This window comes from Corvus cornix, chromosome 7 (assembly GCF_000738735.6).
Source record: "Corvus cornix cornix isolate S_Up_H32 chromosome 7, ASM73873v5, whole genome shotgun sequence".
Lineage (NCBI taxonomy): Eukaryota > Metazoa > Chordata > Aves > Passeriformes > Corvidae > Corvus > Corvus cornix.
Genome location: NC_046337.1, coordinates 16,342,466 through 16,357,135, shown reverse-complemented (window position 1 = coordinate 16,357,135; position 14,670 = coordinate 16,342,466). Strand labels below are relative to the sequence as shown.

General features: G+C 37.6%; 1 protein-coding gene across 1 annotated transcript in view; it reads left to right on the top strand.

Moving 5' to 3' along the window:
• The window catches only part of LY75 (lymphocyte antigen 75), a 44,378-nt gene that overhangs the window by 17,859 nt on the left and 11,849 nt on the right, over positions 1–14,670 (top strand). The window contains exons 14-25 of the mRNA XM_039555281.1: positions 1,652–1,733; positions 2,313–2,384; positions 3,791–3,914; positions 4,767–4,802; positions 5,065–5,240; positions 5,830–5,894; positions 6,725–6,801; positions 7,907–8,043; positions 9,043–9,148; positions 11,071–11,231; positions 11,601–11,730; positions 14,093–14,319. Coding sequence (XP_039411215.1) covers positions 1,652–1,733; positions 2,313–2,384; positions 3,791–3,914; positions 4,767–4,802; positions 5,065–5,240; positions 5,830–5,894; positions 6,725–6,801; positions 7,907–8,043; positions 9,043–9,148; positions 11,071–11,231; positions 11,601–11,730; positions 14,093–14,319 — 1,393 coding nt within the window. The remainder of the gene's footprint in view (positions 1–1,651; positions 1,734–2,312; positions 2,385–3,790; positions 3,915–4,766; positions 4,803–5,064; positions 5,241–5,829; positions 5,895–6,724; positions 6,802–7,906; positions 8,044–9,042; positions 9,149–11,070; positions 11,232–11,600; positions 11,731–14,092; positions 14,320–14,670) is intronic.

Genomic DNA, 14,670 nt, shown 5'->3' with positions numbered 1-14,670 from the left:
TGTACTTAGCTCACATACCCTGGGCTAAGCTGTTTCTTGGTGCTGCACCACCAGTATTTTCAGACTGTTCAGAATCTTTATGGTGATATGTGTGGAAAGCTAGTGGTACAGTTATATCAAAGACTTCCTTAATATTGCCCTGGGGTTTCATAACATTGCTTATGTGGGTGAGCTTGAGTCTGAGTCCATCCCTCTGAGTAATAAGGTAATTTTCATAAATTTTCTAAGTTCTGACTTCAGATCTCTAAGTTTGTCAGCACTACCTTCTGGGGAACCTTTTACAGACTCTGACCTCTGCTGGTCAGATGTCTCTGTCCAATTTTGAACTTAAATTTATTTCTGAGTCGTGGTTCCTCCAGATGTGATGTCCTTTTTGCTCAAATCACTCCTCTTCTTGTGGATTTAGTCTCCTAAAATATTAAAAAGAATAATTATATCCTTTCCCTCTCTTTCTTTGGGAAGACTAGACAAGAAAATCCTCAATCCTTATTAATAGCCTAAACTCTTTAATTTCTTCAAATGTCAGGTGTTCCTTCTCTGTATTTGGTGCATCATGATGGAGTAGTGCTCCTGATCCGGTTCTACAGGAGCCCTGTACTGTGGCATCAATGCTTTACTATCGCCGTCAGACCACCTTGAGGAGAGTGCCTTTTCCACAGCTCTTTTGCAATTGGGTTTCATGTAGTCTGTGATTTTATAGAAAACTCATGGTCTTTCTCCCCTCTGCTGCTTCCAGCTGATACTGTCATTCAGAGAAGTGTCTACTGACTTTCTTGGGCAGAGTAGCGGATTGGAGTGCAATATCATAAGGTTCAGTACCCCACACAAATGTGAATCTTTGAGAACTTCCAGTACAAAACTAACCTTGCAGTTGGACTAGCACCTTCAACTTTTTTATAGCATCTTTATATTCATCAGCAAAAGAGTATGGTAAAGGTTCTTAGTGCAGATTTGAGTATTTACATTGTAAACCTGTTTTTTTCAGGTAATTTTGTGTCTTAGAACACAAGTGAAATTTTAGATTTAAGTGTCTGCTGCTTTTGAAAAATGAGGAAGCAAAATCTAGGAAAACACCCAGTTCTGATTGGACTAAAATTTCTGTTGCCACTTGTTCATGCAACCATTGAAGTCAGTGTTGTTAGGTGCTCATTTATGTCTACATCTCATTTATGAAGGTGCGTAATTGAAATACGGTTTTGCCCAGGTTTAGTGTGTTTATATCACTGACAAAGTTAAGGGAAACATGCCAGTTCTTTGAATAGAAGCTTTTGTGTGGTTTGAGGAAGAGTGTATTTGAGCTGATGATGTTTGAGAGGTAGCCCAAGGTGGACAAGAGAAAGGGAACCAAACCATATAAACACTGTGTGTGATCCTGGAAGAAAAGTGTAGAAAAGAGACCATTATATCATGTGACAACTGATGAAGTGGTGATGCAGCCCACAAAGGAATTACCTGTTTTAGTTAGGGTTTTTTCTCTACAGAAGAGGTCCTAGCCCTTACGTCTGTTTTCTCTTTGAACTGCTACAACTTGCAGTAGTAGAACCTTGGTTTTGCTGCTTGGTCTTAAGTAATGCCATGCCATAGGTCAGTCTTCCTATTAAATGAGCTGAATCATATGCTTGGTGTAAGATTGTATCTTGTTTATTTACAGCAATGACAGATGGGTCTGGATTGGAATGAATAAGAGGAGTCCTGATTCTTTGGGAACCTGGCAATGGAGTGATAACAAACCTGTAAGTTAACTTTTAACCAGGAAATGTCATGTACTGATTTGTTTCAACTAGGACTGAATTGAAAGTAAATTGATAAATATTTTAATTAAAGTATGTCAGGTCTTTCAACAGATTAATAATTCAGAAGAAGACTGTGCACTTAAGAGCTGCCATCCAAGCAGATTTCCAATTAAAAACATATCTTTAATAAGGTTATCCTGATTTCCATCTCCATTATATTAAAATAATTTCACAGAAATACAGTAGTAAACATCCAAGAGCTAGTGGAGAGAACAAGGTGTCTTCATGCCACAACAGAAGGGAGGGTTTATCTGTTCACTTCCTTGTTATGTCAGACTTTTCCAAAAATATCTTCTTCACTGTAATTGTTTCATTTGGCTGAGATTGGGAGCTCTCCCCTTCTCCTTCCTGACCCCCCAAGCAGATATGGAGACTCAAAACTGAAGGAGTAGCTGTCATTCAAGACACAGTTTAATAGTAATAAACATAATGGGATTTCAGGTTTGAATGGTTGTCTCTTGGGATTGCCTCAGCGAAGTGTCAAGTGCTGATTCTTTCACCCTGTCCATCATCCTGTAGGTAACCAGTGTTGTTATGCCACTTGACTACCTGGAAGATGAGTATGATACAAGAGACTGTGCTGCATTAAAGGTTAGTTTCAAGGTTTTTAATAATGTGTGTTTTTACTTGGAAGTACTTGGAAAAAATACTTTTTCTAGTTGTATACTGAATTTAGGTTTAGATGTTTTCTTAGTATAGTGAAAAAGCTGTAGTGTTCCCTTTATCAATCTACACTTATTACAAACTTTTCCTTAATCAAGTATTTTTTTATGACAAGTGCTGTGCTAATGATAACCTTTCATAGGACTTCTTTTGAACCTTTTTAACTACAAAATATTTTAGTCACAGTGCTATTCTGTATTGTATAATGCCATACTATGGATCTCTTGTATATTACACATAATTCTGAAGGATGTGTTGTGGAGTCTAAAACAAAAAAGCACAGAGAGCCCTACCTAACTTTTAAAATCTGTATTAGCTTTTCTTAACTGCACATTAAGAAAAAGTTTGAAACCTGAAAAAGGGAAATGCAGTAGCCAGGATAGAGCATATGTTTGTGTTTATTGTGTGTATTTCCTTGTTTACTTGTGAAATAGACTGTACATGCTGTGTTGGTTTCTAATTTCAAATGTCAGACCTCAGCTTGATTCCTGATTAAGCTCTTCAGTACTTAATTTAGTCTTGATGGCATGAGTTTTAAAATAGCCTTTAATTTTTCTGAAGTATCATCTGACTTTTTGCTTGATCATTCCAGTACCTGCCATCCCTTTTAACCTAAATAGAACCACCTCTGCTTTTAGGATTTACTGGGGGAAAGGATAATTGCATCCCTGTGCTTCTGTTCACAGCCATTTCCCTCATTTGCTTCTCCTGTGTTCATGACCCCAGACTGAGAAGCTGGTCAGCATTGGGCTCCTAAAATTTTAGACAAAGGAGAGCACTTCGAAGGGAATGCTGTGAACATAGTAACTTTCCTACTTGCCAGTTACAGATATGTTCCTTCACTAAATGATAAAAAATTCTCCTTACTGGAGAGACCAGCAAGAGTGAAGTCAGTTCTTCAAGCTTGATTGTAAAAAAAAAAAATCTTAAATAAGAAAGATTGTTTCTGTGTCAGTTCAGATGGTTTCTTCTTTTCAGCAGAAATGAGAATCATTTCAGGGGAACAAGTTGCTTGTGTAGATAATAAACATTGATGAGAACCTGTGCACTACAAAAACCCTAAGAAACATTATTGCTAGAAAAGACTTTTAGGACATTTGTATGTAGACTGACCTTAAGCCCTTTACGTAATTGCTTCACAGCGTTAGCTAACATGGAGAGTTATAGTTGAAGTTACAGCTTTATCTGCTCTTTTATTTGCAAAATAAATTGTATGACTAACAACACAGTAAAATACACTGACTTTGCCAAAGTATCTTTTTAATACAGTTTAATTTTACATTTCAAAGGCCTATGCTGTACTAACTCAGTTCTCTGTTTCTACTTGTATACAGACCTCACAGTTTTCACGGAGATCATTTTGGAGATTTTATTTCCATGAAGGCAGAGACCTGGAATTTTACTTCAGGCCTTTTGATTGTGAAGCTAAACTTGAATGGGTCTGCCAGATAACAAAAGGTAAACTGCAGTTACATCCATTTATTCATATAAAAAGTTTAATACAATGAGTTGTCATTATTGCCCCATAAAAGAAACTTTGGAAACAATATTTTATTGCTTCCTCTCTGAACTGCTAGGAGTATAGTACATGAAATGTCTTACTGGTGTCACATACAAACAGATGTACACTTAGAATATTCAAAACTAGATCAGAAAATGACCCTGAGGAGGATGCAGTATCACTGTTTCCATATTCTTTCTAGTCCCCTGAAGTGAGAAGTGGTTTTTTGTGAGGTGATATAAGCCACTGAGTTGCAGCATTTGTGGACTTTACTTAATCTTTCTTAGTGATATTTGTTACTAAATCAGCATATATCTTGGGTGTACAGTTTGCTTCAACCTTAGGTGAGCTAGCCTTGTTCTGGTAAAACTGGTGTACCAGCTTCTCATTGTAGTGAGAAAGAGGAGCGGGAGTACAAAAGAATGGCGTGGCACATCTGCACAGATTGAGGTTTTTCATGCAGTATGAAATGTAATCCAGTAGACTTTTACATTTCGGTTGTTCATTAAAAGGTATTTCAGGGGATAAAACTTTCTTGTTGTTGGTGTGAGATACTGATAGATATACTACTTTGATGCTTGAGAGATAAAAGAACCACAGATGTGTAAGGTGGAGATATGCAGTACTTCCATTAATTTCGTATCATCTCATTTTAAACTATTAAACCTGTGTATGATTTCATTCTCCTTTTTTTTTTTTTCCATCACGAATACTGAGAAGTATGAGTACTAACCATCAATTCTATTATTGATGGCCACAGTTTTGTTAGAGGGTGAAATCGGTGACTTTTCCTTTTTTCCTCTGGACAGGTAGCACTCCAAAGACACCAGAGTGGTATATACCAGGTAATTGGACTTCTTTTGTATTTTTCCACTATGTATATAGGGTTGTTTATATTCAGTATCTTTCCTTAGTTTTGTTACATTGCTACTGCAATACCTGTTTGATACCAGGAAAGGTTATGACTGATTTGATTTTGAGAGAGTTCAAAATGCAGAGTGTTGACTCTTCCCAGTGTCAAATTGAGATTTCTTAATACATTCAGAAAAAGAAAGGATTTGTTTTTCAGACTTTATTTCTTACTCATGTGGTATTTCTTCCGTGTAGATGAAATTGGAATTCATGGAGCCCCTCTTGTTGTTGATGGAGCAGAGCTATGGTTTGTACCAGATAAAAACCTGAGCTACCAGGAAGCTATTTTCTACTGTCAAAAAAATGATAGTGATTTAGCCTCTGTGGAGTCTTACCCAAAACTCAGGACAATACTATCTCAAATAGAAAAGGTAAGGGGGTGTAATCTGTTTTCACAGTTACTTTTCATTGCAGGGAAATTTACTTGCCAAATTTTCCAATATAAGAAAATGTTAATCCTTAATTTTTTTTTTCCCTGTTGGCCTTAGTGGTTTTCAATTGTACTTAAAAGGAAAAGATGAGATAAAAGAGAATCATTTTAATGGTAGTCAGGTAAAAGAATTTTTAAATTTAAAAGTAGGTTTAATAACACTAAAAAACCCCAAAACTCTCTGAATGGTCAAAAAGTGTCATAGCAGGACCACCATGTAAGCATTGCATTGTCTGCAAATATTTCATTAACAATCGTGCTGGTTCTTAATTTTATGCACAGGACAATATACAATTTTTCACCTGGTGAGAGGATTTAATTAGAAATGCATGGTGGTCTGATAGGTTTTATTGAAAGGGGTTTGTGGTGTTCATAGCATGAAAAAACATTCTTGTAAAGCATCTGAGAAAAACATCTCAACTTTCAGTACCTCAGTGACTAATTTTGTCACATTGTTCTATCTTTGGTAGAGTCAGGAGCTCTTTCTCTGTGGGTTGTAAAATACTGGGTTTTGTTCTTTATTTCCACAGTTATCAAACAGTGAACAGAAGTGGTGGCTGAAGTTTATTGATTATGGCTACAGCTATCATTCACCGTACGTAGAATAATTATGAGATGCTTTATTGTAAGCTTTTTTTGATGTGCTTTTTAGGAATTGTTAACTAGAGTAGTTAATTAATAGTAATTTTATTATAACTGGATGAATAATCCTTGTGTGTCTTATCATAGCCTCTAGATTTTGGGCTGTTGGACTTAGGCGTCTTAGTTTTGTTGTGTGAATCCTTGAAATGTGTGGTCCTAGTAGCTAACGTATTCCCTTGATCTTTGAAATGCTTATATCAGGGTTTTAAGCCCACTTCTATGTTCTGTTAACACTTGGAGAACTGGCAAAAAAAAATGCCCAGTCTGTTGACTCTGAGGATTGAAGAATACCCAAAAACAGGGAACCAGGAATTGGTTTAAGACATCACTCTTTTAGTTAGGTAATGCCAAATTCTTGGAGGGCTTTTCGTATAGCTTTGTAGAGTTGGGATGACTCTCAGCAAATCTTGCATCATTCCTTTCTTGGCTGCAGAGAAGATTCACTGGCTTCCTGCAAGGGAAGTCCTTCACTTTCCAAAATACTATAGCAATGTACTATTGTGAAAAGAAAACCAGGGCTATTTCCTGCTCCTTGTCCTGACAGTGTGTTGTGATTGCAGCATGGTGATAAATAACCTCATTCTGCACATCTCAACACAGTTAATTTGGGCATGATACATAAGTACTGAACCTACCACATATTTATTCCTAGCCTAGTTTTTGTAGGGCATCTAGAAACAGTTAATAGCCCAGATTTTTGTTTGCACTGGTACTGTTGCTATCAGACCTTCTCTGTGAAGGTCACATTGGATTGGAGATTAACTCTAAAATATTTATATCCAGTTTACAGTTATTTCCACGCTTCCATGATAGATTGCTGAGAGATTGCTGGTATATTTCCAGAAAGAACTGGTATAGAGGTAAGGCTGGTTTTGTTTTTTCACCCCCTCTGTCTTTGTTGTGTTTATTTGAAAAGAAAAAAGAAGTAATTACTGTTCTACCCAAACTCTTCTATTGAATGCAAATTGATACTGAATTAGGAGTGGATGGCTTCTTCATGATAATCTGATTGACTGTTGAATCATTTATTACTTCTTCATGGTAGAAGCCATGGTAATATTTCTTAATGACCAGAGGTAAACCTGAACTCAAACGACAAATTTTTATGATTGATAGATTGACATTCCTTTTGCAACAGAAATTAATTAGGTGAAATCTGGTTTTGGTGGCTACCTTTCTGTGTTTATGCTACATATTCTGAGCTCTGGAGTTTGTCTGAGAGTTGTTAGTTAGAGAGGTTGACTCTATACTTGCAACCATGTATATACATCTGGAGACACAAATTCCATTAACTATTAGAGTCATATTGTGAGAAATACATAAAGGAATGAAAAAGCCACCTGGTGGTACTGGAAGCTTATTATTTCCTTTTGCAATGCTGTTTTATGTCGAGGAAAATGTATAATCTCCAGAGAACAAGAAGCTCCTCCTGCCTTCTACCATTTCCATGTAAAGCATGTTTTCCCCATTATTCAGTTGTTTGCTGCTGAATTGTTTTCATCTCTATTAGCCAAAAATTGCTCTTGACTAGGAAGTCAGTCCATTCATGACTAAAGGAGTCATGTAAAGCAGTGCAGAGCAGATGCTCTCCATGTAGATGTTAAAGGATTCTTTTGGGCTTTTTTTGACATTTAGGCACACCCTCTTTGCCAGAATGTGAGGTTAGTCCTCATATACAAAATCTTTTTTCATTATTTTTCTGTTTTCAAGTTGTGTCTGCCTGTATGAGGTATTAATACTGGAAGTAAGAATGAGACTCTGGATCTTTACTGTCTGATAAAATGATTTATGCTTGTCTTTTGCTCTACTGCTATTTTTAATGCTTTAAATTGCACAGTAGTTCACTGTGGTGGCACCAAAAATTATTTCCCTTCAGACTGGTCTTTGTCATGTCATAAAGTATGGATAGCAAATGGAGTGTGATAGGCATTGCCATAAGTGTTTTTAAAACTTCTATTTCTGCAGACTACCCAGTTAACTGTAATGTGAAACTGCCCTTCATCTGTGAAAAAAATAATGCCTCCTTACTAGAGAAACATGATCCCAGTTACCGCCCAGTCAGAGGAGGTTGCCCTAAAGGCTGGCATCAGTTCCGGAATAAGGTACAACGATAATACAGATTCATCATCCTTGCCTGTTCTTCGTGGTCCAGTAAGGTGGAATGCCTTTCTAAAAGAAAGGAGGAGGTAGCCCCTCTGTTGAGGAATAGACTAGAAAGAGGCTTTTGAAAACTAAGTGCAGTGATTAAAATAATCTCTTCCCCTTTTGTCCCTTATTCAGGATTGATGGTTTCTTAAATTCAGAGCATTCATTTTCAGGTTTTTTTGCTTTCCCATCACCACATGTTTAGGTCCAAGAACATTGGTTGTATTGCCTAATCTTGGGCTTCAACTTCAAATGAAGAAAAGGATTAGAAAGTGAGAGGATGAGGTTTCTGTGGCTGAAGCATGTTGTTTCTCTTCTGGAGTAATCACAGGCAGGCAGCAAGTTGGCAGACACTGTTTCCTAAGTTACCTTAAGGATTTAACTCACTTAAGACTTAGTGAGCAGCTTTTAAGAATTAACCAGCCAGGTCAGAAGCCATAGTATAGTGTATTTCAGTACTACATTTCAAGGCAGTCATCTAAAGTGTTAGTGAGGCTCATTCCTGTTGTTTGGTGCACCATTATTCTGTACAAGTGTATCAGCTCTGCACATTACATTGTGCCAAGGTTTGCAAATTTACTTCACATCATTGCAGAGTAGACCTTGGAGTTGCCATATAGTTTTTCCCCAAAGGTAACTCATTACAAATTCCTGGCCAGCACTCTCTGACTGTAGAGTTTGCGTGTGAGTTCTCATTCCTAAAATGATTCTGATGTAGCAAATAAAAATTACTGAATAGGAATGAGGAGTTAGTCAGTGGGATCATTTTATATTTAGCTACTCTGTTGAACCTAATAAATGCTTGCAGCTAGTATCAGGTCCCTTGCTTTCTGCAAAAATATTTATGTGTTATCACAGAAAATGAGAAGTGAGTTTTTAGGGTTGGTTTATATATCGATTTATGTCTTAGGCAGAATGGTATGATGAAAATAATTTTCATTATGTTTATTTTGCAGTGTTTTCTAAAGATGAAACCTGAACATTTAACATTTAGTGCAGCTAATGAAAAGTGTGTAACTTTTGGAGCCTCTCTTCCATCTATCTCAGATCAAGCTGACCAAGGTACGGTGGTGAACTGGGGGCACTTTAGTATGCAGCTTCTCTTCCAGATTCAGAATAGTTCTGCTTAAGAACTTGAGCATAAATCACTTGGTTATCCACAGGCATGCTGGGAGCATTCTAAAAATACAGGACTGGTTAAAAATGTGTTATGTGTTGCTTGCATCACTGGAAACATAACATGGAAATGCAGCCAGGAGACATTTGAACCAGTTTGAAGAGCAGCTTTTCTGTATGATCTTAACCTGTTATAAAAAGAAAAAAGTTGCAAAACTGTTATAGAAACAAAAGTTGCATTAAGAGTTGAGCATAAAAGGGTCATCACCAAATGAAGAATTGTTTGGCTTTGCAAGCTAAAACATAACTGAGACTGTAGACTTTGCACTGTGAAAAACCACCTTAGGAGCTGCTTCCAAGAGAAGCTCAGCTGTGTGTGTGGGATTGAGGTGGCAAACACAATGCCAGATGGGGCACAGGACCCTCTGTGTCTGTGTGTGCCGAGCAGCTTAATGTGGCAGTGTGTCCAAACTGTGAGCTCTTCAGGACACTGATGAGAGGATGTAAAGCCAGGAGGACTGGAAAACAGAACTGTTTCACCTCTCTTAACAACTGAAGTCAATGAGAGAAATGCAGTGAGGAAGAAATGGGTTCCCATTGGCCGCAAGTAATGTTCAGCAATAAACCACTGAATGATATGGCTGAATTTGCAGCTGTGTTCTTGTGGATAGTTAAGAGTTCTCAGAGGGTGTATCTGAAGTAGCTCAGTTGAATTCTGCAGTGCCCACAGTGCATATTTTCTTTACAAGCAAAAAACCTCTTGCCAAACAAAATAGGGTAGGTAGATTAGAGAAGTCTCTAGTGTACCTGCAGGCAGCAGCTTAATGGTAATTTTTTTTTACTGCTGTTCTTGGGGAGGAATAGGGTTATATACAGGAATGTACATGTCTCAGGCCTGCATGTTTTTGTATGCATTTAAGGTTGGGAAGGCACAGCCATTCTGAAATGTTAAGAAGCAGAATCCCTTGTGTGATTGGGGTTGTCTGGAAGTGTTTGCTCTTATGTCTTGCTTGTTTTTCTTTTCTCTGTGCAGTGGAGACCACCTATATGGAAAGAAGACACAGTCCTCTTAAAGTGCGCTTCTTTCTGTAGGCTGCCTCTACTCCTCCTGGTGGCATTAGGGGCTAGCTCTGACATGCAAATCTACAGTGGCTTTGTCTCTCAGAAGATAGGCTGTGACTAGTCTGGCATGTGACCAATAGTTAAAACATGTCAGCAGTAGCTAATTAGATAGCTTCAATTTGTCTTCTTAAACTAGTCAAGTTTAGTGAATGCTTTTGGTGCCTGGGGGGTTACCAATGCCCTTTGTTTCTTGCCAGAATGCTCCCTAAGAGGGGTCTGATTTAAGGTTTGCCTGGCTGAATTTTTTTTCAACTAAATCTCATTTCCTTTGACATGTCCTGCTTTCTCTGATGGTGGGGTGGACAAACTCTGCCAGAATCCAAAAAATGTTCTGATTTATGGTTTGTAAGAGAGAAAGATGGGAGATAAGACTCCGTCCATCAATTCAGAAAGGGCAGCGAGACAGTAGAAGATCTTGCAGGCTTGTGGAAAAGCAGCTTCTTAAATTTGTGTGTAAGTAAAAGACTCCAAATTATGGGCAAAGGAACAGGTTAAATCCACTGTCTTCTCCTCAGCTCAGAATTTGAAGGACAAGTACCAATAGCCTGCTTCTTTCAGACGAAATCAATATGAAAGGTGTTATCATGGAAGGAAGGGATTATAAGCATTTGGCAATCATGAAGGGCTGGAAAAATTAAATTAATAGAAACGGGGATTGCATTGTCTTACTTAAGTGAAGTATTCTTTCAGATGTTTAGTGTTGTTTTTCTAACCACAATATGTACATTTACTGTTCTGTCCAACAGATTATATAACATCCTTGCTTCCTGGCCTGCCAAAAGATATTTGGATTGGTTTACAGTTCCTGTTCAGTACAAGGGAAAACAAATGGATAGATGAGAGTAGACTGTTGTATAGTAACTTTCACCCACTCCTGACAGGAAGATTAAGGAAAATTCCACTGGATGTAAGTTCTGACTTTTGATTTCTCTTGCCTATTGAGTAATGAAGTTTGGAATAGTGTGTCAAAAAAACCCCCATGTCACAGACCGAATTCCCCAGTTAGTCATTTTAATTGGCCAACAGGGTGGCTGATAGTACTGGAGTTCTGTTTACCTTTACTTACAGCTTCTGAAATGTATTTAGCTTAGGAAAACTTTCTGAGTCCAGGCACCTGGTAGTGTTTGTAAAACAGGTAATCTGTATTGCACCACTCCTTTGAAACTTCTTAAACAAGTTCAGACAGCTGGGGTTCTTCTAGACTCCTATTACTTCACCTCTACACGAGTATGTTTATGCCTTATTTGAGTCTGATAAGGATATTTCTGTTTCTCAGCTTTTTGATGAAGAATTTAACAATCAGTGCGGTGTAATCCTCAATGATCCCAAATCACAGTATGTTGGAACATGGAATTTCACTGCTTGTGCTGACAGGCATTTCTTGGGTATATGCCAGCGGTCTGTAGGTAAGTCTGAAGAATCAAAACAAATTGCAGCCAGAGTTTAAACTTAAGGTGCATGTGCCAGGAGACTTTAATGCATGTAAATTATTTCACTTGAAGACCAAGATTCTTGTAGAGACTGAGCAGGTAAATTTTAGACAAGCAGAGTGTAGAGGAGGATCTGGGGCCTATTTTGTCAGCCATTCAGAATTTTCCCTATTGTTTTTCATAGGCCAGTTCAGGGAGAATCTATTTTCCTGAGAGACTTTGTGTGGTTTCAGTGGAATTATACTTCAGTAGACGGGTCTTTAATGTTCTGTGGGTATAGAGGTCATGTACATCAAGGGATAGAACAAGTGACTCCTTTTTCCTTTTCAGAACTGTGGAAGTGAGAAGCCCTAGGAAGGAATCTCCCAATATTTATATCCTCCTTAAATATATCCTCTATCCTTTAGTTCTGTGAGAATATAAGGTATCATAGACTCTTAATGTTGAAATTGGTCTCTCCCCAGAGCAAACTTGAGAGTTGGTGTGAGTGGGATTTTTTAATCTGAACTAAAAATAATATTCAGATGTACCCATGTGGGTTGGCCAATACCAATTACTGGAATAAGATCAAACACATATAGTTATTATGTGTATTTAATTACTGCTATGGGCTAATGTTCAGCATACCCACTTCTGAGTAGGTTCCTTTATATAAATAATCCTTTTAAGTCATGAACATGCTATCTTCTAAAAAAAAATCAAACACAAAGAAACTTAGGTGTACAAAACGCCCAAGACTATGCCCACCTTCTTCATTCTCAAGTAGGCAGAGATTTCCACTTCCCACCCCCCCCACCTCCATTTAACGTACAAAGTCTTCTTTACTTCAGTGCCAAATACTTCAGAAATTCCAAGCATTAAGATTAGAAGTCTGGATGAAAGAGATGTCATAAAAATGTGAAAAGGCGATTTTTATGAATCTAAGGTTGACAATGTATCTGTTTATATCAATATCTTAGTAGTCTGGAGTGACTAAATACTCAACGTTTCTTTGCCACAGCTGTAGAAGGTGTAATGAGAGGTTTTCGGACTGACAGAGAATGTGTCTTGCTGTGGTCTAGTCTTAAACTGTTAGGTATCTAAGGATAGTTTGTGTTGGGAGGGACCTCAGCAGGTTGTAGGGACAGTTGTGAGAGAGTCCAAGTTGTCTAGGGCCTTATAGGGAAAAAGATGATTCATGTTCATTGGAAATCTTGGCATGATTGTGATTTGCAGAATTTCTTGAGATGGTAATCATCAGCAATTATTTTTTCAGAAAGGAACACTTTACTTACTGCCTTGTTTGCGATTTAGTACCTCTTGATGTGTGATGGCACCCTGGGCTCCATGGTTCTCTTCTGTAGCTGTTTACTAAGTGAAAGCATTTGGCAGCAGACAGAAATCACTTGAAACAATCTGTTTCAGCCTTTTCAGTTTTCTGATCTATTGAAAGCTGTAAATACCAAATGAATATTGTGTTTTTGTCATCTTGTGTTTTGGAAAATGGCCCTGTCAGCCTATCAATCAGCCATTTATATACTGTTATTTATAGAGTGATGCCTGCCCCCACCCCTTGCAAGCCTTTTTCTACTTCAAATATTTTAAATAGCAGGAGGGTTCTGCCTTTTGCAGAACGAATTTATTTTTGGTTGTATATTTTGGGGTTACCATTTGTACACTTTAACTTACCACCCACAGGAGTATTTGCACCTTCTATTAGCTGTGTAGCCATGCATCACTGAGCTGTGTGCCTTCGGGTGTGGTGCTGGTAACTGTGATAACATTCCATGCTTAGAGCACAAATAGTGAATTATATCCCTCCCTATGCAAGGTGGATTTTCTGTAATTAGTTAAGTGGAGGCAAAATCAGTTCTTGCTATATTCGTGGATGGCAGTAAGGAGTTCTGGGACTGTGCTGTACCAAGATCTGCATAGACAAGTTTTGTGGCCCATTAGATTTGCATAAGCATAAATCCATAGGCTCCACAGAGATAAATGAGTCAAGTTTAGCTGTTGCTATATTACAGCAGAGAGCACTTGCTCTCTCCCGTTTGTATATAATTAAAGTTATAGAATGTGTTTTTAATTCAATAATTTATTTAGCAGTTAGTTAAAAATAACATATAAAAAGGTGTGAACCTAAGTTGAAAATAATAATTATTTTTTAATATGTTTTTCTATCTAAGGTATCAAAGATGTTTGCTTCCAACTATAATTATCAGCACAATCTACTATCTAAGATTTGTTTTTTTCCCAAGTGTAATCCAACAGGCTTTTTGATTGTTACAGAGACATTGGGAGTTTAAAATGTGTTACAGTATTTAACTACCTAATTACTGGATTTCTTTCTTATGTATAGAAACTGCTGATAACCAGACAGAACAAGTCATTAATGAAACATTGAGCTATCAAAATGTTCAATACATGGTAATTCTGAAGAATTTGTCCTGGAATGATGCAATGGCTGCATGCATAAATAACAAGATGCAGCTGGTTAGCATCACAGATCAGTTCCAGCAGGCTTTTCTTGCTGTTCAGGCTGCTCTTCATAACTACCCACTCTGGATTGGACTCTTCAGCAGAGATGTAAGTTTTGTTTTTTCCTCACACTCTGGCTTAAGGTAATTTTTACAGTTGTGTGAAGCAAAACCTGAGTTAAAGAAATGCAATGACAAATTAGTTTCTGGGCTAACTGTTTTCATTTAGGGATAACCATCTGGAGTGTCACAAGATAAATGTTTTAAACCATCAGTTCTCCAAGTTACGTAGTTCTTGAACTCCACTGGATGAATTGATGATGTTAAAAGACCATGAAAGGATATATTATAGGGTGTCTCTTTTGTTAACATATGAGTAATTAGTGTTGCCATTTAATATCATCACCACTGTTTACAGTACCACCCTAGAAAGATGACCCAAAAACCTGTTTTGGAAGGG